Source organism: Xiphias gladius, chromosome 8, assembly GCF_016859285.1.
Source record: "Xiphias gladius isolate SHS-SW01 ecotype Sanya breed wild chromosome 8, ASM1685928v1, whole genome shotgun sequence".
NCBI lineage: Eukaryota > Metazoa > Chordata > Actinopteri > Istiophoriformes > Xiphiidae > Xiphias > Xiphias gladius.
In genome coordinates this window covers 17846247-17870555 of record NC_053407.1, presented here as the reverse complement: position 1 = coordinate 17870555, position 24309 = coordinate 17846247, and the positions used below count along the sequence as shown (strand labels likewise).

General features: G+C 38.6%; 3 protein-coding genes across 5 annotated transcripts in view; all 3 read right to left on the bottom strand.

Moving 5' to 3' along the window:
- Positions 1–746: 746 nt before the first annotated feature.
- Positions 747–5923, bottom strand: LOC120792675 (annexin A2-A-like). Its single transcript, XM_040131908.1, has 13 exons — positions 5761–5923; positions 5011–5068; positions 4776–4869; positions 3635–3729; positions 3412–3525; positions 3155–3245; positions 2819–2898; positions 2674–2733; positions 1897–1990; positions 1684–1779; positions 1481–1539; positions 1128–1250; positions 747–1032 (listed from the first exon to the last, which is right to left on the bottom strand). The coding sequence occupies exons 2-13, from the start codon at positions 5056–5058 to the stop codon at positions 973–975; spliced, it is 1014 nt and encodes a 337-aa protein (XP_039987842.1). The 5' UTR covers positions 5059–5068; positions 5761–5923; the 3' UTR covers positions 747–972.
- A 199-nt stretch (positions 5924–6122) lies between these two features.
- ice2 (interactor of little elongator complex ELL subunit 2) lies at positions 6123–15646 on the bottom strand. 2 transcript variants are annotated; one of them, XM_040134131.1, is made up of 16 exons: positions 15482–15646; positions 13238–13339; positions 12755–13112; positions 12549–12668; positions 12333–12467; positions 12016–12132; positions 11544–11703; positions 11039–11220; positions 10117–10948; positions 9859–10028; positions 9616–9745; positions 8290–8374; positions 7994–8044; positions 7181–7424; positions 6478–6577; positions 6123–6360 (listed from the first exon to the last, which is right to left on the bottom strand). In XM_040134131.1, the coding sequence occupies exons 1-16, from the start codon at positions 15493–15495 to the stop codon at positions 6356–6358; spliced, it is 2805 nt and encodes a 934-aa protein (XP_039990065.1). In that variant the 5' UTR covers positions 15496–15646; the 3' UTR covers positions 6123–6355. The 2 variants fall into 2 exon arrangements, with proteins under 2 accessions (XP_039990065.1, XP_039990064.1); XM_040134130.1 differs by having other exon boundaries at positions 6123–6577.
- Positions 15647–17257: 1611 nt separating this feature from the next.
- The window catches only part of roraa (RAR-related orphan receptor A, paralog a), a 184000-nt gene continuing 176948 nt past the window's right edge, over positions 17258–24309 (bottom strand). For both annotated transcript variants that reach the window (XM_040132992.1, XM_040132993.1), the window contains one exon: positions 17258–24099. In XM_040132992.1, the coding sequence (XP_039988926.1) occupies positions 23935–24099 (165 nt within the window). In that variant the 3' untranslated portion in view covers positions 17258–23934. The remainder of the gene's footprint in view (positions 24100–24309) is intronic.

Genomic DNA, 24309 nt, shown 5'->3' with positions numbered 1-24309 from the left:
GCAGTACTGATCTTGCCTTTTGGGGCCATTTTTTCTTATACTTCAGTAGAAATGCCTTGACAACACTGTGGTGGTTATTTCATCCTGAGAGACCACAAACTAAACAGCAGAAACACACTGTATAGACGCTTGTTTAGTGGTATGCAAATCATCTTTGCCAGAGGTAAAATTAACATTTTTAATTAAAATATTAGTACCAAACAAACACAGAAAAACACACTAATGATTAAATCATCTTGATAGAACCACATAGTGGAAAATGAGGAAGACTTCTCATAATTATTTGTATGAAAAGATGCTGTATGGATACTCTGTTTCCATAAAGTCATAAATCTTGACGTTTTCAAACATCGCAGCTGACGTTCTGAATTTAAATAGTAATTTTAACTACAAGCTTGATATATATTTATATATAAGGATATTTGTCACAAGTTGCAAAATAATACCATTTTCATCTTGTGCAAATAAAATATATGTAGTCTATTTATCTGTTTTTGTTTATTTTCACTTTATTTACTATCTCTACTAAGCAGTAAAAAGGATACTGATGAAATGCAAAAATGTCATTTGAGATTAAATATCTCATTATAATTAAAAATGTAGGTTCTCTGCATTTCTTCAGCAGGTATCAGATACAAGGCCCTGAGACAGGTTAACTGGAGCTTTCTGCAGCTGCTTTTAATGCTACTATAGCGCCCTCTGGTGGGCCTCTATGTAAACGTCAAGTAAGAACAGACTAAGTGGAATGCACTGAAAGTAAGAAACTTTATTGCCATTGTGTCATAACAAAAGTAAGTTGTAATACAAATTCTTCATGTAGCAAAAAAATGAAGTTATCACCTTGAATGTTGCGTGTAAACATGCTGTGGAAAAAGTAGGCTTTTGCCGCAGACATTGTTCTAAGTGTGACATTCATCAGCCCACCTTTCCAGCGGTGGAAAGGGAGGAACTTTTGGTACTGATGATTCATTTTTACAGCTCTGGCCCACACAGACCGAGCAGAGCCTTCTGGTAGTCTCCCTTGGTGTGTTCCTGCAGAAAGAGAGCGGGTTAGAGGGGTTGCAGGATAGAGCAAGCCTCACTGTAAATCAGTCATGGGCCAGGGGCGGGTTGTATTATTCACTTACCATAATAGTCCTTTGCAGAGATTGTCCAAAGTGGGACTTGTATTCAGAACAGACCTTCTTCAGGTCCACCTCGCAGCGTGACACAATAATTCTGGTCACTATCTTCTCTTTGGCTCCTTTACTCTGAGCAGACACGCACAAGTCAGCACTTAGTTAAGTTGTACATGTTCTATACTTAACCACAGCAGCTGATGCAACACTGTTGTAAGACAACTTTTGCCAACTCTGGATTCTGTGCTCCTGCAGCAAAACTGCACTTTCACAAGAAGATGTGCTTCTTACATCTGTTCCGAAACAAAAAAGGCTGGCCTTCAAAATTTCAACAAGAAGAAAGAGAACAGCGCTGTAACTACCTTCATGGCTTCATTCAGTCTCTTGGCGAAGTACAGCTGTTTGTTTTCAAAGCACTGGACTGGAACAAAAGAGGAACAGAATAAATATTCAATAATGTATTTTTATTTGTCGTTATAAAAGTGATTCGTATGATGAAGCCTTGTCAATCCTAAGTAACTATTTGTATTAACAAATATAAATTACTGATAAAAAATAAGCGTACCTAGCACCAGGAAGGACCTTTGCAAGTCTCCTTTGACTTCCTTCACAATACTCTCCTGCATGTCGTAGGGGCTGTAGCTCTTGTACCTCTGAAACACTAACAAGCAGTGAAAACTGATTAATTTGATTGGTAATGGGCACACTTTTCAAATTACTAGGGAGGAGCAAAAAATGACACTTGTGTATCAATCATTCGACATGAAAGGTGTAATACCTCTCTGCAGGTAGGGTACACTTCTCTCAGACATAATGGAGATCCAGGTCGCCACATCAGTTCCTCTAATCTTTAAACCAGCGTCATAGAGTGCCTGAGTTGAATCAGCAAAATACCGTTAAACACTGCAATATTTCACACACTTTTTGGCATGAGAGTGCTGTTGCTCCTTTTAAATATTACTGTACCAAAAATCATTATTCGAGCAGTATTATCTAAGTCTGCACCGAAAATGACTGGTTACACAAAATGATCATCTGCACAAAGGTTTATCAAATTATCCACGGTTTCCAAGCTCATCTGGACATTTCAGTAGATTTTTCAGCAACTTAGTTGTTTGTTTAGATGCAAGAACTCAAGATTTGCATATTTAGGGGTTAAAGTGTGACACTGGCGAAAAATGACACATGGCATTTTTTTAAAGAATGAACTAGTGAAGTAAAAAAAAAAGTTTCATATTTAAACAGCTTCTATATCAAACACGAATCACATATCCATCCATCCACCATAAGATTGATCTTAGGATAGAAGATTATAGATAGGTGAAGCACACCAAGAAATCTTCAAAAAAACTTTCAAACTATGAGGAGTTAAAGGGCCATTGGACCCTGAGGTTTAATGACAGTAACAAAGTTAGGTAAGTCTTTTCTTGATCAAGAACAATTTAACACATTCACAGCTGGAATCCTTCACATTTCAGCAAAATTGAATTCTATGTTAACAAAAGAATAGACATTTAAAATCAATTTACTTTACAAAGTAAAAATGGCAACTTACTCTGGCATCTTCATCAATCTTTTCATGGTCGACAACAGAGGATGGATCGGATCTCTTGGTCTGCACAGAAATAAGACATGACTCAGGTCAGTTTCAACATTATTGTGTTTTATAAATCATAATGGCAGGCACTGCCAGATCTCACCTGCACCAGAGCCAAGAGCAGTTTAGCAAAGTTCCCCGAGGTATCACCTGCGACGTCTTTGTCCAGGTCCTTCTTGAACACTGCGGGAAATAATATTTTCATTTTAGATAGTTAGGTCTCTCTGTACCGCCAGAGCAATCACAAAGCTGTCGAATTTCGGGTTCAAGGACATTTAAGACTGGACACAAGACTTTTGATGGACAAAGAGAGCCAAGGTTGTACAACAGTCTTACAGTGATTGGAAAACAGACAGAACAACAGCCTACGGGTGAGACGATTTTCATTAAGATGTACTTCCAGCCCTTTAAATGAATGCCTGAGATATTTTGAACTCACACTCCTTGTAGACTTTCTTGATCTCCACCAGCTCATCATTGCTGCGTGAGCACAGAATCTCAATCAGCGTCTCTTCGTCTGTTCCTAAGCCCTGAAGAGACAGAAAACCTTCATTACTATTTTTCACATGCCACTTGAGGAGGCACCACCTAATGTCAGATCCATCTGGAGAAAAAAAAGCATGTGTTGCCATTTTTCCAGCAGAGGGCAGTGTAACCCTTCAATTTTATCTACTGATACAGTCGATGTCCCTATACCTTGATTGATCCTCTGATCTCTGAGGCGTCGTACTGAGTCGTGCTCTTCATCAGTCCAAGCATCACTGTTTCCAACGAACCAGACAGCGCTCCCTTCAGGGCTGAGATCATGTCCTACAAACATCAAAATACAACAGTGTTACCTGTGCGGTTTTGAATGTGTCCCGCTACATAAACAGAGCTGAGAAGGGCCTTTTTAATTTTCTGTCCAGGCCTATTGTACCTTCTTTGCCCTCCTTTCATAAGCAAAAGCGATGTCTCTCCTCTGGGAGTAGGTCCGCTTTGTTAGCACGTCAATGAGGGTCTGCTCATCCACTCCTAATGTTAATGCAAAAAGACAGACATACAGATTACACACATTAAGCGCGACAAGAGGGATGGAATTCAACTACTGAGTATATTTACAGAGTTATACTGTAGCTAAGTTATTTGGATTGAATTAAACAAGGATTGTTCACTCACAGCTGACTCTATATGGCGTAAGAGTGAAAAGATGAGTTAGGAGGAATGTGGTATTAAAACTGATTATCAGCCAAAAGTAATAGAGCCCAACTGATACAAGGACTTTTGGCCTAATGCTTATATTGATAACTGGAAGTAAAACTAAAGTTCTGTTATATTGGATTTGTAATTGTATATTATATATATTACCACACATAAAAAAAAAAAAGTATGCCTCAAAACCAGGTAAAACCTTTAAAGAAAATTTAGGAATTAATTGAGCTACCTGTTAAGTAAGTAAACTATGATGTTCAACTTTCACAGTAGAATCTGAGCATTCTTACTCTTGCATACCACTGTGGGCTAAAGTTTTATTGCTAGATTGCCATATAGCTGGTATGGAGTCTTCTAAACATATAGTGTAAGTAATTTGGTTTAATTAGATTTAAAGTATATTTTGGCTTAAGAGTAATATTGGCTTTACAAAAGGAAAGCAGAGATCTTTCACGTTGATGGATGTTTTGGGAAAATCCCGTCCCTGTTAGATGATTCAGTGGTTCAATACCATCGGGTCTGCACTGTAGTGGATGCCATTAGACAAGGTATTTTCCCCCTCATGCCCACACTGGTCAAGAAAAAAATCACTCCACATCTGACATGAGTCATTACAACAAAATGGTGGGCTGTTGAAGAGTTAGCGGTCAGCCTCTTGCCAATAGCTCTCAGTCAGTGGGCAGAAAAGCGCTCTGCCAGCACTGAGGAAAAGACTTGGGAGGTGCTCCCAGCATGGCCAAAAGATTTTGAGCCAGGATGCTGACTCACAAATACCAGCTACTCATCTGTGGAGAGAAGTTGCAGAAACAGGCACTAGGTTTTTTTTTTTGTTTTTTTTTCTGAGAGAGGTGCACAGTATTGTATCTTGCCTTTGGTTTTGATAGCAGTCTCTATTCTGGCCGCATCTCTGTCAGGGTCAAAGTCCACGGCAGGTACCACCGTGGGGAACGTGGGTTCGTGGGCCTAAAGATTCAAAGTGAGTGTGAGAGGTAAAAAAAAACAGCATTATTAAACAAACAGTATGCAGTGTATCCAATGTACGTTATGTACTGTATATTTTCTAGGATAAAAAAAAAGAAAAAAGAAAAGAAAGTCTTGCATTACCCCAATGTTGAGAGACAGCTGTCCAAGAAACTCTGACACCAGAGCCATTGTGACTGTTCTGGAAAAGGTGACAGAACTGTCAACACAATACAATCTTGTAATCAAATTTCATTGTAATCCTATCACTGACTTGTCTGAGTTGAACCATGCAAGGGGTCATGTTTGTTTTATCTGAAAACATCATCACTTGAGCCACTAAGGCAAAGTCTTCTCAACAGAGGAAGAGAAAATCTTCAACTTCATTTCAATTGTTGCTATTGGTGCAACAGAGGCACTAAAATAACTGCAAGAGACTTTATCACTTTTATTCATCAATATTTCTTTGTTTTGACTGCTTTGGCATATTCACATTCAGAGTAGGTTCTAGTAAAATGGCTAGATACAACTGACAATTGTCTAACTTTCAACTCCTTGTTCAGTCTGACACACATGCTTAGCAGCAACCCCACAGAGACACACCCTGGAAAAAGTGCCACTCCAGTCTGGTATAGCAAATGAGTACATTCAGATGCACACAAGAAAACAGGTAAGAGCTCACACTGGAGAGCAGGAATTCACTTTTTACTTAAGAAAAATCAAGAAAGAAGACAACAAAATTTGTTTGCAAATACTGAATGGAAATTATTTGGAAATCATGTTATGACTCACAACTGCAAGTTGGAAAATTTCCAAAAAAAACCTCACTGTATTGTGAAGTTAATCTCAGTTACAAATCAAGTTATTCCAGATTAAAATGTTTAATCAACTTACCTTAGTTGTAAAAGATGATGAGATGATACAGAGATTTGTCCAGGCGGTGTTAAAAGTGGAAAGGGTGTGGAGGTTAAACTTCTCTGACAAACAAAAAGGCTTCCCTTTTCACCTCTCCTGACTCAGATTCCCTCCCCTTTCCATGCACTCATGACTCCACCCTATTACACTGGAAGCCACTGGCAGTTTAAACAAGGGAGTTCAAGCTTTTAAAGCTTTGTTAGTTTTCCCATGCATATACTTTTGTAAGTGACTGGCGCTCTGTGCCCTCAGGAGATTTTCAAAGGGATGTCTAATCCTGACATCACAGTCCTGATGTCAGCGCCTTACAGACAATAACCACAGTCCCATAAGAATATTTTGACAAAGTTTATTGTTGCTCTGTTTTTACAAAACATTATAACTGACAAAATATACAAAACAAAATGTCTCTGAACAATATCAAAATATAAAAGTATATATTCTATACTGTAGAAAGTGCTTCAGCATTCACATCTATATTTAAGGTCACAATGTATTTCCAGAATGAAATTTGAAGACATTGTCAGTGGATTCCTTTCCTTTCCTTTCCCTTCCAGCTCCTCTGCTGATTTGCCTAACCTATGATATGAAATTATATGAATGACATGATATTAAATCCTATGATAAGGGAATTTTTTTTTTTTTAAATGGACTTCTGAATTTGCTTTTTAATATACTTGTTACGCTTTGCCGCACGTTTCGTTTGTTTGTTCTTCATGTTGCCTCCTGTATTCATCTTGTTCTTTGACTGTCCGGCTCCACGGTTGTTGGACTGCAATGACCCATCTGTTGCTGTCTGGTAGGATAAAGGAAGGCAAAAATGTTTAAATGACTGGATGCTAAATTCAAGTAGCACCACACAGTATACCCTCCAACAATATTTTTATTTGTTACCCTCAGAAGTCAGTGGCAAATGTTGACATTCAAAATGCACAACTGAAAAAACTTGTTGTATTGACAGTTCCTTTGCTGTTTGACAAGTTAAAAGATGTGTTAACGTCTTCAATGTGCGGGTGTTTAGACAGGCATCCAATGAATGTCTCGGAGTCTACACCAATAATCCAGACTGAGCTGCTGCTGATATTGGTATGCTCTCCATTGTCTCTGTTGTTAGTTTTGGGTTTCTGCAGGCAAACTATGCAGTAGTGTACTTGTTCAGCCTGTTTAATAATGAAATGGCAAAGTGCTTTGCACTCACTACAATTTAGTGGGAGACAGTATTTCATTTATTTAGGCTTTTAGAGAATCCCTGTGCGTACATGTATTTCTGTAACAAAGAAAGGGTGTGGACTTCCTAGACACGCTTCCCAACAGTTCCAGTCAAACTTCTTCTTAACTCAGTTTTTCAAAGTGCCATCTGTCAACACAGTAACTACAGTGACAAAAACCAAGCACACACCTTTAGGAAGGGTTTTGGCGGGAAGGTGCAGGGGACACGGCCATGTGCTTGGTGGAAGGGTAGGACCACAGCTGGATCAACAGGTATCCAGGGCAGGAGGCCAGAGGCCGGGGGCTGTGGGACAGAGCTGTGGAGGTGCTGCAGATTGTATGCCCCCCGACTCACTTTCCCAGTGGCTGCTTTTAGTAAGGTCACAAATGGTTCCCCTGCTTTGTGCGCAATCAGGTACTGTCCTTCGTCTAACCTGCAAAATCAAATGAATTCACTGAGAGTTTTTAAGTCAAAACCCACACATTGAAACATGTTGTAGAGGGTTCCTTGTTTCCTGCCAGGTGGCTGGAATGTAGGTGAACAGAGCCTTAAGAAAGCAGAAGGTGACACATCTTTTGAGGGTTGTTGAGAAATTGATTGTGTAACCCTCCAACACAAACATGAGGGCACACCAATGTCATATCTCTAGCCAGAGGCTGTCAGGCCTGAATGTACAAAAGTTTCATCATCTTAAACAGAGCATGAAGAAAGACGTGCCCAGACAATTCATCTGCAGATGCAGTTTAAAAAAAAAAAAAAAAAACCCAACACTTCCGTTTTTACACATTAAATTAGTCATTCATTAGATAAAACTGCTGCACTAAATCAAAAGATATAAAGCCAGCTCAAACTAACATTCTTTCTTAAGAAATTATTTAAAAATAAACAGTCTTACAAGATAATACATCAGCGATTGTGAACAACAGGAGAGTGACAGTAGAGGGGCTCAGCACTACAAACCTACAAACAAAACTAAGACGATGAATGTCCCTAACAACTTACCCGGTTAGCTTTTTCAGTAGGTGGTGCAGTATATTCAGTGACTTGGATGGCCTTTGGATGGAAAAGAGATATCACCAAGTTACAGTCTGTCTACTTTGGTGGGGATCTAAATTTCACCACTGATTCAGATGACCGAAACTGAAGCGATGATAGGTACCATTGATGAAAAGACCTGGCTTATTGCTAAACCAACTGAATCTCCAGGTGACAATCTCTGAATCTCAAGTAACATGATCATAAAGGGATGATTAGGTTAATCCTAATCATCTGCATACATCTGTTCTAACGGCACTCACTTGAACCCACAGGAGAGGTTCTGTTTCCAGTTGTCAGGCAGCTTTCTCAGCAGAGCTACTTTTGATGTGTGTGCATTGATGTGAGCTAGAGAGACAGCAAGAAAGGATGAGAGATACACAGAGAAAAGGACTAATGAGTGTGCACATCAAGAGCTTCACCTCATCATCAATGTCATTTCTAATGCTTACAAAGTAATTAGTCTGTGATGATTTGCCGGCATTGTTACAGGTGGGGTTAAGAGATGCTTATTGGTCCTGTCTTCTTTCCTGCCTCCCACTCCTACTTGTAATTCCTGCTTATTTCAATAGTGCCTTCCTTCAATTATGGACTATTTTAGAGCCTGCAACCACAGCCATAAATACACAACTGAGTAGGCCACATGATAAACCCCATGATGAACTACGAAACACTAAGTAAAGAAGGAAGTCTTTTATCAGCTGTGCCTCCAGCACAATGCCATTAAACGGGACATATTCTATAATGTTTTTCGTACAGCTTGAATGCTATCGCTTTTTTATCACTGGTTATTCTTTTTCTTATACTAGTGTTTGTAACCTATGAAACTTTGTCCATTTTTTTTTTGACTGGAAGATCTGACATTTTTTAAACTCAAAGGGTTACTTTTTTGGCAAAGCTGTTCATAGAAGGGCAGCTGATTAAAAGGACCACTACACAAGCTTGTACTTTCAACGTGTACTGTACATCAACTATGCTAACAGACTGGAAAGGGGTATAATTTACAGATTGCTGTTTGAAAAAGCTATTCATTAGACAGAAAAAAAAAACAACTTAATTTTGCTGGGAAGATGGTGATGTACATTCCCAAACAACACTTACAACAAATCAATGCACGTAGTTCAGAATAAAGGGTGGAGTCTTGCCCTGAATCTTGAACTACAGGTAAGAAGCACATGTAAGTTGAAAATATCCATTATGGCAACTTAATGGAATCTATAAACAACATTTAGCTGAGCGTGGCACACTTCATTCTTTGTAATTCCCCACAATCAAACGTGGCTGTTGTTATGGCAACAAAGTAAACTCAATCACTACACAGTTACAGCAGGATGGTGAGTCATCTCAACACTATTCCATTGGTTTGTGGGAGGATATGCCTTGTGGACTCCAGTGAGGGAGGGAGAAGAGAAAATTCTCCTTTTTAAAGCCACATAAATGTTACTTTGACTATTTTCTTAGCATTTAGGTTGAAAAAGAAAGGCACTACATTACAACTGAGAGCAATTTGGTTTTTACTGTTTGATTAATTTTAATTTAACTGAATTTAGAAAGAAAAGGATTGGCGGTAACAGTAATTAAAGTTTTACCTATGTATGAAACTGTGCTGGAGTGGAGCAATGTCTCTGTCCACAGCTGGCAAGCCTCACTGCTGGTTACACACTCAACACCATAACTCAGCTGGTACTCCAGCTTGGGCAAGACATTGACTGGCACATACTACTTGGGCATAAAACAGAGGACAGAAATAAGATAGATTGATAAACCAATTTTAAACTTTAATATATGAAACTATGACATTCTGGAGGATGTGTACAAACTAACGTGTATACCTGGTTCTGGCTGCGGCCCACTTTCCTCGAGTGGGTCAGTGAGAGAGAGCTGCGCACCATGACCAGCAAATCTTGCAGACTGTAGAGCTTGTAGATTAGGCTGCCATCCTCTGGAGCCTTGTAATCTTGTTCATCTTCTGCACCAGCCTGCAGGTCTTGTGACAGTATTTCTGTGAGGGAGGCAATGATGTACTGTGTGTTAATTGAGTATACAGACACAACCTAAATCCACTCAATGAAAATCAATGTGACACTAACTTTTGTGCTCTGTAGTGTTGATGTTGACCACTGGTGCAAATTTGTGGGGAGCCGTGCAGCTTTCTCTGCCCTGGTTCTGGTTTCTCTCCAAATATGAAGACACACAGGGCTTAACCAAAGACGTTGGATGGGAGTTAACTGAAGGTCCCATGCATCGGGTGGGTGAGTTGGTCTCCTGGGATATGGTGGAGCATTTACCTGTGTCACTGGCAGAGTTGAACATTGCTGTCTGCATGCGCAGGATCTCTCCAAGTTGGTCGCCAGCCATTGATTTTTTGGATTGTCGCGTCCGCCTTTTAACCTTTTGAGGGGAAGATGACTCTGAGTTTACAGAGACCGTGTCAGAGACTGGGGTAAAAGGGGGGTCAGGAGAGCATGGTGTGGTCTTTGGCTTGCGTTGTGTTTTAGGTGTTCCAGCTGGAGACACGTCAATGACCAGCTTCTGATCATCAGAATCTCCTGTAAAAGCTAGGTCTTCGTCACTTTCCTCTGCAGAGTCCTGCCTCAGCTGTTCAGTCTTTGGCACACTGGACTCACTGAGATCTGGCTGAGCTGTCTCCTTTGTCATGGGATCATCCATAACTGTCACTGAGATATTCATCTCTTCTAGTGAACTGCTGCTACGGTTTGCAAGTTGCTCACCAGACTTAATTAAAGGCGGGGCACTTGTAGCTTTTTTACGTTTAACACATGCATCCTGCTCATTCTGTATTTTCGTTATCTTGGAAGCTTTAATGGGTGTTGTCTCTCCAAATGTCTCCAGGTCAGTAAGGTCCATCTCAAAGTCAAGACCACTGTTTTCAAAAGACACTAAATTTCTTTGTGAGTTCTCCTGGTTAGAAACAGAAAACAAAGAATCCCTGTTGATGTTACAGAATCACGTACCGCATATAGTTCCACATCTACATGTGCGTCAACATACCGGAGAGAGTTGCTGCTCATTCACAGGAAGCTCTGTCATTAAATGGAACACATTTTTACTTCCATTCTTCTTGATGGAGAGCTTCAAACTCTCCTCATGGTAGAAGCGACTCCTCTCCCTCACTGTAATTTCAGTCTTCAGAAGGGGTGAATCTATGTATACAGTCTTCTTCTGACTACTGCCTGTAAATAAGACATATGAAATAAAAGGTCTATGTGAAACAGTGCCACCATGAGGCCATTCCATGTCAATGCACGCTGTGATTTATCTCAAGATTTCTTCACTGCTACATGCTGTATTTCTTTCACCAATATGATTAACAATGTCTCATCTCTCAGTTCAGGATGGCCAGCAAAACAAAGAGGAGAGAGAAAAAAAAGAGAGAGGGGGTACAGGCATGTATTGTTCTTAAGCATTTTTACCCACTGGAAGCAGTACCTAAATTGGCCCTAATTAAAATAATTTCCTCCATGACAGCTTGGGTGGCAAAATAATGAAGCGGTACCTTTTCCTGGATTTAATTTTATCCAAACAGGCAGTTCCCATGGCTCCCCAAAGTCAGGGCCGTGGTTGTCCAGCAGCTTGAACAAGGCATCGCGAGTCAGACACACGTGAGGCTCGTAACGGGCACACAATTTCTCTGCATTAACATCACTGCTGACTGTCTGTAGAGAAAAACAAGACTAGGTCACACTACCACAACATCCACTCTATCAACCAAACAAATACAAATAATTAAACAGGTGCCTAAAAAATTAACTGGACTTTGACAGTACTGTGTCTGACCAAACATCCTTCAGAAACACAATTAGTACAGGTTTTGCTGAGCCAGACATGAACACCCTCTGGTGTCTTTTGTGAAAACTGCAAGAGCTGAAACGGAGTTACAATAGACCTGCGGTCATGAATCCCATTCTAGCAGTAAAACATCTTTGTGACTTTATTGGAGTAATTAAAAAAGTGAGACAATTGCTTACAGCGTGCATGTCCTTGGCTTTTCTAGCTGGAGGATTCTCTGATGAAACACTTTGATAATCCGATGCAAGCTGTGCATCAGTAGGCACTATCTTGTGGTCTGTAATATCCACATTGCCCTGGAGAAATAAAGGGTGCAAATATGGAAATAGAGGAAGTGAATCAACACCAAAAGACTGATTCTGCAATACAATACTTCAATTTGAAAGGTTGAATAGTAAACTGGCATTTATGAACTTAAGTATATGAAGTGCTAATGCAACACGTTTGGGACTGGAACGGCTATTGTGTGATAGATGCACTTCAAAAGGTACATTACCATGATTAGCAGCTGTTTTTCAAAGGTGAGTGTCAGCCCTGGGTTGAATGTTCCCCCTGTCAAACTAGTCATCTCTTGGATTTGGTAGAATTGAGGATATGTCTTAATGCACTCCAAACAGCCCCTGAAAAAATCCTGAAAAACAAATTTGGGCCCTATGTTTTAAGACACATCACACGGAGCTGAAAACAAGTGCAATCCTTGTAGCATCAGTACCTCTGAATATTGCATAGCTCCCTGTGATATGAAGTTGTAGTCTTCAGCACACATTTTGGCCACATCTTGCAGGTACTTCATAAACTGCATCACTTCCATGTTTACTCGTGCCTTTAAGGTCTGAAATATTAGACCAGATTATTTGAGTAAAGCGATGCAACACGGACTGGCAGGCCCAAAATACTATTAAGGAGAGATGCTTGTACCTGTGGAGGATCCCTGGTTTTCTTACTCATCAAAAAGCCAAGATATGTGTTCTGGTCTTTGCTGGACAGGGTGGACATACAAGGGAAGGGCAGTCTAGGTTCAGGGTAAGCAGCGCCGGCCCCATTCTCAATCTGCTTGAGTTTCACTTTTGATTTTTTGGTATCCTTGCATTCTTCTGCACCTTCCGCAGCATTGTCTGCATATGGATCATCGCTATCACAGCTGTCCCAACAGGACTCTTCCTTGCTGATGCAACTGTTGTCTTTAAACTCTGCAGCGTCTTCTGTGGAAGGAGAGCAGGAGGCTTTTGCAGCCACAACATCACACCCTTGTTTTATGTTGGCATTCTCCACGGGACTTAGGAGAAGAAAAAAAATTGAGGGGAAAAGAAAATGCAGTCTCACTAGTTAGTTACCCTTTAAAAGTACAATAAAATGCATCTGAACTGATGTGTTACTTAATATGTTAATTTATTGAAATACCTTTGGAGAAAGGCCCAGAGTTCTCTGATATTAGGTGCAAGGGAATATTTGTCGTAAAGATCTTTAGTAAAAAATGGAGCATCAGGAACTGGAGGGTCCTCCCTTGAATCAAAAAGAGAAGGCAAATGATATTAAAAGGCTTGTGTTGTACCCAGACATTCATAACATAACATTCTGCACTGCCCTGCATTTGTACTGGACAGACTTACATATCTTTTGATATGCAAGATAGAAGAACCTAATTGGTGTCTCAAAGTTGCTGTTGTAGGGTAGTGAACACTATAAAGGTCAGTTACTCTATGAAGCGATGTAGCAGCACTCACTGTATATCATTACTGAGTTAAAGTGAGTAAAAGCAATGAGTTTGACATGAAATGAACTTTCAGAAGCAGGTAACTCAATTTCAAAAGTTTACTGTAAAAAGTAAAAGTCACAAGATTCATTTGTTATTTCTCGATCTTATCTTGACTGGTCTTGCTCAGAAGACTAAATAATCCCCACTGAGAGCTACTGGACATGAAGTCATCAATAGAAAGAGAATCTCAAAAAAAAAAACCAAAATAAAACATTTGAGCTACAACATTATCATTAGCAACAACAATTATTCAATATTCAATTTTCCAGAAGATATAATCTCACCTAACAATCATAATATCACCCAACAGTGAAGAATTTTATGTAATATAATATATTATTATATTATATAATATTTTACAACATATGTCTTTGCATTGCTTTTATTATGGCTTTTACATGTAATATTATTGTTTACCATTCAACTAACCAAACAAATTTGGTGTCATACATGACACTGAATGCCATAGAGGAATAAACAAAGTCAAATAAACAACACAGTTAAGATATCATATTGTACACACATGTATTTTATACTGGATGAGCATCCAGCAGGCAACAGCTGTAAGTGGGAGGCACACAGGCGCCAATAAATCTGTATTTAATGCTAAACTTATTTCCGTTTTAAGCAGTTGGTCTACAATAGATCATCTAAAATTACCAAACAGGTCCTGGTTACAGCTCGAAAATACCGGTGATCCCGCCGCAATTTTTTGATCAACTCAAATTTAATGAGTGACCAATATTATATCTGTAGCCATCTGATATTAATTAAAATGTGCCATGCATGTTGTTAGTTTCTTCCTAATTTGTTACAAATAGCAAAGGTCCTTCTCTAATTCACCCATAACTAAAAATGTAAAGCTATACATATGAGTATTTTGTGATAATGTACTATAATAATTGTACTATACTTCTGTTGAAAAGAGTAGAGCGCTGTCTGAGGCATGTTACTATCAAATTCGCTGTGCATCTAGAGAAGATGTCTCATTTAAACGTTTTCATACTGTACCCGTTATAATGGAGTGGCTAAACTAGACGTACACAACCTAGTCGACCTGTAGTTACTCGGACATAACGGTGCATTCCCCGGTTAACACTGGCCGGGCTCTACACAGTATCAAGTCAGACACAATACATACGTCTTCCCCTTTCAACCTTCAAAATACAAGCTAACGTTGAAGTTGTCGTAACATTTTAGCGTCAAATCACGTCCATATATTATTAAAACAGCGTCCTGAAGCAAGATCACATAAGCCAGTGTTCATATCATATTGGAAAAACACACATCCTGCCAAGAATAATGATAAAATTGCAATGCCCATTACAATAGAAATTAATTGTTAACACTAACAGTAGCGTTATTGTTTAATTAGTCCGTAGAGTAAATTTACATGGCTTAGCTAAAAAAAAAAGAAGATATAAAAAATCGGTTACAAAATAACCCTACAAGTTACATTCAACTAAAAAGAAGAAAGACAAATTCTATATTTAGTGAAGTTAGCGTGAAGTTCCGGTCTCAGTAAATAGTTTGACTGTCAGCTAAGGTTAGCCTCTTGCAACCCTCTCGTTTAGCCCTCCCGGGTTACAGACTCATGTTTTAAATATAAACAGCAAACGTTAACGAAAATAGCTGCACACTGCCACGTAATGGTAATTACTGCCAGGTCAAGCAAGCTTTTATCATATTATTAGCTAATGTTTGGTTAGCACGGCTAGCTGTTAGCTGTCAGTCACAGCACAACTCACAGTCGGACTTGACTTAGTATGGTAACTAGCTTGTTAGCTATCGTTAATTTGGCCAAAGGGTAGGCTAGTTGAATTGCCAGAATTGTCTCGAAATCTACCACTATGGCATTCTGCAAAGTTTGAAGTGAAAACTTTACTTACCATACCAGCTCCATGGTTGTCACTGTCTAATGGTCCGCAGGAATACTAACATTTAACGTGAGCGTTACTTTAATGTCAGTTAGCAACAAACGTTTGACAGGCGATATTCTTCGTCTGGTGAAATTATGTTGACAATTCATCTTTGTGCACGTTGCTGCCCCCCTCTGGACATCAACTACAGTCGATCTGCCTATTTACTGAAGCCGGCCTTTAATGTCCGTCTAAAATATCTTCCCTGAAAGAGAAGCTAATCAGATCCCACCTGAGTCTGCAGCCCACAATATCTTAGTGTTAGCAGTCGCTTGTCCAGCACTAGGCCGATCAGAAAATCACTGTATTCTCTTAACTTCTGTAAACAAACAATTCCCTTACTGTTGTTGCAGAAGGACACCCCGAAATAAAATATTATTCTTGTCCAAGGAACCTTAACTGCCCATTTCTGCTGCAGTTATTCTCTCTCCAACTCAGACTCCAACCCAGTTAGGACCGTAGACTACGTCCCTGACTCCAAAAGCACAAAGTAAAATAATCCCAATACCTGCACTCTGATGGTGTGTAAAATCTGAGTAAATATGCTCTTCATTATCCCCAACTCCAGAGCTGATTCTTCCTAGCTAGACTTCTATCTCTTCTCTTCACCCTCAATTACATTTATTTTTAAGTTTCCACCAATTAAGGGTGGAGAATGCAAGGTGTGGTTCTGGTAGTTAAAACCTGGACCACATCTGATTCAGGTATTAAAGCCAGGTACATGCAGCATTGTTTTGGTGAGAAACTTATAATCCAAACAATTATTAACAATTATTACACAATTATTATAAAACAATTATGAGCATTTTCTAGAAACAAATAGCTCAAAACCTCCTATTGGTCTTGCTTTAAATGGAAAGAATGCTTGATCTAAATATTTACTTTTGCATTAAGCTAATGATAAAATGATGACACCTTAGCTAATATTCTAAGGAATGACATTGGTTTGTACATAATAATAATAATAAAAAAATTTAATTTATATAAATTGTTACACAACTTTATAACACTTTGAAGTATAAAGAACTGTGTGATAAAAAAGAAAAAACTACTGAAAAAAAAAATACAGAACCACAACCTGTCACCAAGAGTTTGTGTCCTAAATTGAGAAAAATACTGAGTTGCCAATCACCTCAACATTTTACATTTTTAAGTTACCAAAGGTTTCTTTCATAATGCTTTAACTGGGAAGAATTGCTGGACATTTCTTTTTTGATTGTTGATTCTTCTCACTAGATCGTTAAGGTCTGAATTTAAAATGGGATATATACAATGACCACTAAAATTAAGCTCACATATTGCTAAATGGTGTTTCAGCTTAATGTGTTCATGGCCAGGAATGAATTTGCACTGTTATGATGTCTTACATAAAAAAATGTCTTGCAGTGATATTTTTTCTTTACCATTCTTTAGTGTATGGTTTAAAAAAGGTTATACTCTTCCTCTTGCTACTCTTGCTTTTCATTTCTAGTTGCACATATTTTAATGTAAGTATTAAACTACTTTAATGACATTATTTGCTCATATAATCCCGGAGAACGGTTTCCAGTGGAGTCAGGCTATGATTAAATACTGAAGCACCAGGATGATTAGTCCTGATAAAATTATTGTGAATCAAAAATATTGTTTGATTAGTTTCATTAAAAAGAGTGTGCATGTGTTTGTGTGTGTGTGAGAGAGAGCAGACAACAGAGACAGTTAAACAGTCAGGAAATAAAAGCCCATTACAAGCGGTAAATTTTATTATGGGATAACAGCACATAAAGCACATCTAAAATCGATGTGTCCAATGCACTTTTAATAAAGGTAATATTAAAGGTACAGTTTCTAAGTACAATATAACAACATTCATATTAGAATGAAAAGTATTTAAAAGACAACATTAAATTTCTTATTTTTCTTTACAGCTGTATTTACAAAATGAATCAAAATACTTATTTTCATATTTAAGAATCAGACAAGAAGGAGCAAAACTACATTTGTGAATAGACTACCTGCTAAAGAGAGTTCAAAAGAGCTGGATAAAAAGGTAAATGATCATCTGTCCCCATTTTAACATCAGTAGCAAACGTGTGACTTAGAAATTTGTGACAACCACACACTAAGTTTCGGCTTTCCCATAATTTGTACTGCTTTTGCATGGAAAAAGAATCCAAATCCACCCCTGCTCCACCCTCCCTTCATGTAAAGTTACCCCAAACCGACTGAGCGCACATTGAACACAGAACATTAAAGAAATCCAGATGTGTTGTATGCTTCTTTTACAAACACATACAAATACTTGATATACAATGCATTAGTAAATCTTCTGTTCTCAGTGAAATAACAAAAGAAGGTTGATATAAAACAAACAAAAAAATGAAGAAATATGGACTGCCTGTTAGTTTTTGCCTAGTCTTAACAAACACTGCGGAGGTGAATTTTTTCTGTACTTATATTTGCAAGCATTTACTTGACCATTCAAGATCAATATGAAACAAACTTCCCATTTATGTTTTTCAAACACAGTGAGGGGTGACATATACACTCTAAACAGACTTTCTATACATTAAAACCCTTTAACGTAGCGCATCAACCCACGTGAAAATGATTAACATACTGTAAAGAAAGAATCTGAAAAACAATTGAAGCGCGGAGAGTGTGAATTCCTCCTCATGTACAAAATACATTGTCACTTTAATACATGTCTGGAAAACCACAAAAAAAGACAATCAAAACCATGTATGCATCTTGTTACACCGAGAGGCACTCAGTGTGATACGTTGTGTATTATTGCAAGCATATTCTTACTGATATTTGCTACAGAGTGGAGAGAAAAGGTCAACTTTGTCCTCAAAGGGCAATCCTTTCATGTACATTTGTAACACTTCATGTGGTGCAAAATGTTTATGCCACTAGTCTGAAGAAACCACTGTTTCAGGATAGTCTAAAATGGGGAATAACAAAAGCATACCGAGGCTCTGTTTAATGAAATCCAAGCACCACATCCCTGCATCAGGTGAACAACTATGCAGACACAAGAGAGGTAAATATTTAGTATCTCTAAACCTGACAAACTATAGCCTCAGTGAGTGGTTTTTACAATCAGACAAAGAAAAAACACAATACTGCCGTTTCAGTTTGAATATTATCATTTTTCCACAAACCAGAAAAGCAACCTTAAATAACTTGTTAATTAGCAGATTCTAGCTTTGCTATAAGTCAGAATGAAATAAGTGCCTTACCCCAGGACTAGCACACTGATACAGGTACTGGCTGGGTAATTTTTCCGCTATCATTTTCGTTATTATTATTTATTGAGTCCTAATATCAATAATACATTTATATGCAATGAAATGAATGTACTAATAGGGCAGCCAGGCTTAGGAATCAATACTTTGTTCACAAAATTAACTTACCTAGCACCACACATCAGGGCAACACAAAATAAATGTCAGCACACCCTGTCTCAAACTATCAAACTAATCCTAAAGGAGGGAAACAAACTAGAAACAGAGTTATCATACAATATGGTGTAATTGATAAACAGATAAATATTTTCACTGGGTAGGCCTTAGTAGCAGTATTTTCCTCTTACCTATACAGACAGAAGTTACAAAGCTACCTTTATACATGTGATCAATAATAACATTAAATATGGTGAATAAACAGCCGAGAATGAGGGAGAGAGAAAGAGTGAGAAAATAAGATATACAGCATACAGGCCATGTCAAGTTCTTAGTTCTCCACCTGGGAACAGAACTGGTCAAATATACAGATGAAATGTAAAAACATCCACAAAATCAACACAAAATAAAACAAAACCAAAAAGTGATAAATAAGAGGTGTATTTACATGCAGATGTTCAAAGACTACTATGCACAAAAGAATCAAAAATAATACACAGACATATATTATTGCTTGACATTCGATTATGGCTAAAAGTTGCTTTTCATTTTTTTTTCTTTTTTCTTTAAACTATATCCTTAAACGTATTTTTAATCATAAATCCTTATCAGCTGTGCTTTGGAAAATGAGTTCTGGTAAAATGTGATGACTGACTCATAATTTCTGGGTAACACACCGGCACTCCAGCACAACTTTAAGCGTGACATAACGCTGATCTTCACAATTTATGGTCTCGAAGACTCGTTTTCACAATTTACAGTCCAGAATTCAGTTCAATTCATTTCAGCTCAGGCTGTGGCTGTGCTGTCCGAACTGATAGCGAAGCATGTTTTCACTGTGAAGCCGGTCAAGGTTGCTTCACAGCATTCTGCAGACCTATGAATCGTTGAAGGCATTATGTCATGCTTTTGGAACCTGCACCTATTATGGAGGGATCAAGCTCTGCATTTCCAAAACCTTTATTTAAAAAAGTCCAAAATAAAATCAAGACCTCCTCGTCCACATAACCCTGTTCCTCTGTAATTATTAAAGCCTTGTCTGGGGTTTATTTTATTCACACACTGTGAGAACAAATACATACACACACACACACACACGCACTATTGCTTTTTACAAACAGACAACAGAGCAGAGACAGAAGGACCAGCACATTTTACTGTATACTATACACTGATTGAATTGCACACTTAGTATCAATCCCTTTCCTAAATCGGGATCTCTCAAGTGAGAATATACAGAGGGACATCACTTTACAGGCCCGTGTAAAGGTGCAGTTTATAGTTAGACACAAATATTCATGTGTTTGATGACCATTTTCCTGCACATTTTGCAACCATATCAGTATATAAGAAGATGAAAACAGAGTAATGGGGTTTTATTACTTTTTGTTCTAGACTGAGAGTAAATGTCATCAGTTTGAGTCAGCTGTTTGAATAAAGTCAATTCAAAAGGATGGTGACTCCACTGTAGAGACCCGTAGTTGTAACACAAGGCATCTTGCTTGTTTTATATTCCAGAACATATCACAAGCCGCTCGACTATTTTGACTTGAAGGAAAAATAAAATGCACAAATTTTTTACTTTATGAGAAAGGAACCCTTTTGGTGGTAGACCTCAGCTGATCATATTTGACGAAATACTGAATGGTTTTATGTGATCATCAAACAAGATTCCAACAGCTTAAGAAAACTGAAAAATTTCAAGAAACAAACAAAATTTTTTTTTTTTTTTTTTTGGAAATAAATAACAGAAAATCAGTCAAATGTCCATCTCGTCATTATTTTCTGAACAGCGAGTGTTGTACTGCATGTCCAGTGTGCTATGCCAAAAAGTTCAGCCACCTCCTCTTATCAATTGAGTGCTCATAAAATCACAAAAGTGTTAATTAAATGCTCTGTAACTGTCCAGAGGAAAGCGAGCTACTTCTTCGGTCTACCTGTTACCTCCCTGAGCATTCACACCCCATCCTCTTCGTTGCTCTTGCCGGGCCACTGGGCCTCTCAACCTGGATTGTCTAGCAGTGTTCCAGACTGGGTTTCTTTTGCTGGGAGACTGAGGTTTACTAGTCGTAGAGGGCTTGTGCATATCCAAATAGCATTGGATCATAACAGAGATTATTACTTAGGTACAGCATATCTACTACAACCCAAACACAAGAGATTTAGTATTGCATAAGAATATTTGGTTTTCCTAACAAAGAGGGTTATCATTTTTAAAGACCCTGATGACACCATTTGAAACCAAAACAGATTTTTGTGTGACAAATATGCTGTGCACTGATAAAAGTGCAGTTTGTAAAAGTGATAGGGTTTGTTGTTTTTACAAATGAGATGTTTTTTCTTTTTTTACTTGACCGTAGGGGCGCAGTGGTCTTTGAGTGGCTGGAGACCCATAAGGACGTCAACAATGTAAAATTCTGAACAACTCTCGGAGATGAATATTCAAATGTTAATCTCAACCACTTCTCATGGAACATCCCTGAACAAAAACATAAACTAAACCTAATGAGTACAAACAAATGTCCTCTCAAACAGAAAGCGCGAAAGAAACTCTTCCCTGAGGGGTGACAGCACAAGGCATTACCACCTTGTACAAATTGCACGGCAGAGGAATGATAGTGTGCAAACAGAAAACAAAAGACAAACAGCTGGATTCTGTTATGGTTGGTGACAGATGTGTTAACATGCTTTGTTGGATTTCTAAAGGGATATCATTTTTTTTCCTTTTTTCTTCTTCTTCTTTTTTTTTTTTTTTAAAGATATTTCTAGAAGCCGCTACTGAGATTGCTGGAATGTCTTAGGAATCCATTCTACATTACAGACGAGTAGACTGGAAAGCGGAAGCAACGACTACTGTTTGGCACATCCAGGGTTTTTTCTACCACTTTACTACCACACTGACAAGAAAGACACACTCAACAAAACAGAAGCACAACAACAAAGAATTCTGAAAATAGCACTTGTCCTACCATTTTTATGTTTCTCCCCTAATCATACAAACAACAGCTAGTCTAATTATTGCAGGAATATAGTTAAGTGCTACCTGACATCTTTTTCTCTCCCTCGTTCTCTTTCATGAGTTTATTAACCAAAACATGTTACAAAAATAGAAGCTTTACTACCAGACAAGGCTTTGAATATTCACTCTCCCTTCACTGTTCCTTCTGTGTCCTGTTGTGGCATTGCTGGGCTGAGGCTGTGGTGAGAAGGCAGATAAAGCTGCTCAAAAACAATGACAAAAAACACTCAACACATTTTGAGAGAGGCTCATAAATGTGCTTTTAGGTTAGACATTGTGTCCTCGTCATTGGGCTTCTAGGCTTCTTCTTCTAGCTTGCTGTATCTTTACCTTCCACTAGATGGAACAATTGGATTACAGTCAATATGTGATTGTTCCTGGCTGAGATGATGTTCTATTTTTATGTTTTCTTGTTGCTTCCTCACATAACAAATGACATTTTTCACAATATAAGGAGTACCAAATACTTAGAAAATAATATGAAAGAATAAGAAAGTCAGTGCGTTGCAAATGTCTCACCACACCTCTGTTTTCTTGTATTTTAGAAAGGCTCAAACAAATGCTGTTCAATCCAGGTCTGTTCATAACACAGGGCAGGAAAGCCATGAGACTGTAACACCACTACAAGGGTTGTTGGCTGTTCTTGTATGTGTGGACACCCGCTAAAAGAAGTATCCGAGCTACATATTGACAGGTGTCGCACAGCCAGTTGCTGAGGTAACAGGTGATGAGAGTGTCTCTAACCTGCCTTCTCATACGAGCCTCTTTGTTCACCAGCGAGCAGACACGCCAGCCATCCTAACAGACAGCCCTAACACTTCCAGACCAGTATCATCTGTTGCTCCCAGGACTAGCCTCTGTGACCGTGGTTCAACTTGTATTTCTTGTGCACATGCAACACATCACTAGGTAAATATACACGTCTTAAATTAAAGAAAGGTGTAAATAAAAGTGCCTTATCAATTCAACAATTAAGAATGGTCTAACTACTAATATCATACATGTTATTTAAAATAGATTCTATAAACATTACTTTTTTCTGTATAGTAAGTACTTATGACCATATACCCTGTAGTACATTATAAAACAGGTGGAATGGACCCTTTTCATTGTGTTGGTGCCCTGTGCTTCTCCAGGGCACCTGTCCAGAGAAGGATTAATAGCAGATGGCCTTACATGATTTCACTATGCAACAATGGTGGATGGAGTCTTTGACAGCTAAAATCATTGTGGTTTCATTAGAATTACCAGAATTCTATGTTTCTTTTTTTTTTTTTTTAACGATTGTCCGTAGAGAAGTGCCGTTTGCATCACCATGCCGACGGAGCCTCCCTTAAAGTTGCTGTGAGTTTCCATTCCAAGCACTGCGTCCAAAAGATACGACTGAACACAAGAGAAAAATGGCTGAACTTGACCAAAGTGTGCGCATTTATCAGCCGTTTATTTCAGGATATAGTGTATGAAGGAGATAGGAATAGGACTATTTAAAGTGTTGAATATGAAAATACTAAAACAGTTTTGGGAGTGTAATATGAAAAATAATACTGATGATTGATCTTCATTATCCTCTTCATTTATCTTCATCTCTAATGAAGATGTCTTCAGCTATTATAACGCTAACAGTTGCTCATTAATTGTTCATGATTAGAAGTCAGATGCACAAATAAATCATAATAATAGTGATGCAATAAATATTGGTGAAAATTAATGTAATTGGTCTGGAGTTCCATGTTAGAAATGCGCAAAAAAAGGTCAAATTCAACCAGAGAGAAATTATTTGTCCCTATCTCCTCTTCATGTCCCATGGGGTGTCGGGTCCCACAAGTCTTCCAAAGAGAACTAATATCAGTAAAGTAAACCTTGAGAATCAACTGGCTAAGCCCCCCCCTCCAATGTAAAAGAAGAAGTTGAACAGCGTGCCATCTGTCCGCTCTGGTTTGTGCAGGGCACCAATAAAGTGTCTCAGATTCCTCCTCCACATTCCCCTACGGTGGGCACACTGGCATCTGGCAGGGCTGCTACCCGTCAACGGGCATGGACTGCTCAAAGTCTGATCCGAACAGCTCCTTGTATAAGGGGGGGAAGTGGGCACGCACAATGTCTGGGTATATTGCTTTGAAAGCTGTAAGCTTCTCTGTATGCCTACTGCACAGTGCTCGCAGTGTCGACACTTTGCATATCAACTGTGGAGAGAGAGGAGACAAGCTGTTTAGATTCACAGGGAGGCAAGGACATGGAGCAATGGTAGTGAAAAACATTCTTCCCTACAGTGTATTTCCTCTCACACATGGGCAAACAGACTCGTAAATATTGAGACAAGCGTTCAGACACGAGGAAAACTTGACATTTCATATTATGGAGCTGGTACAATTGATAAATTGCCACTTCTCTAC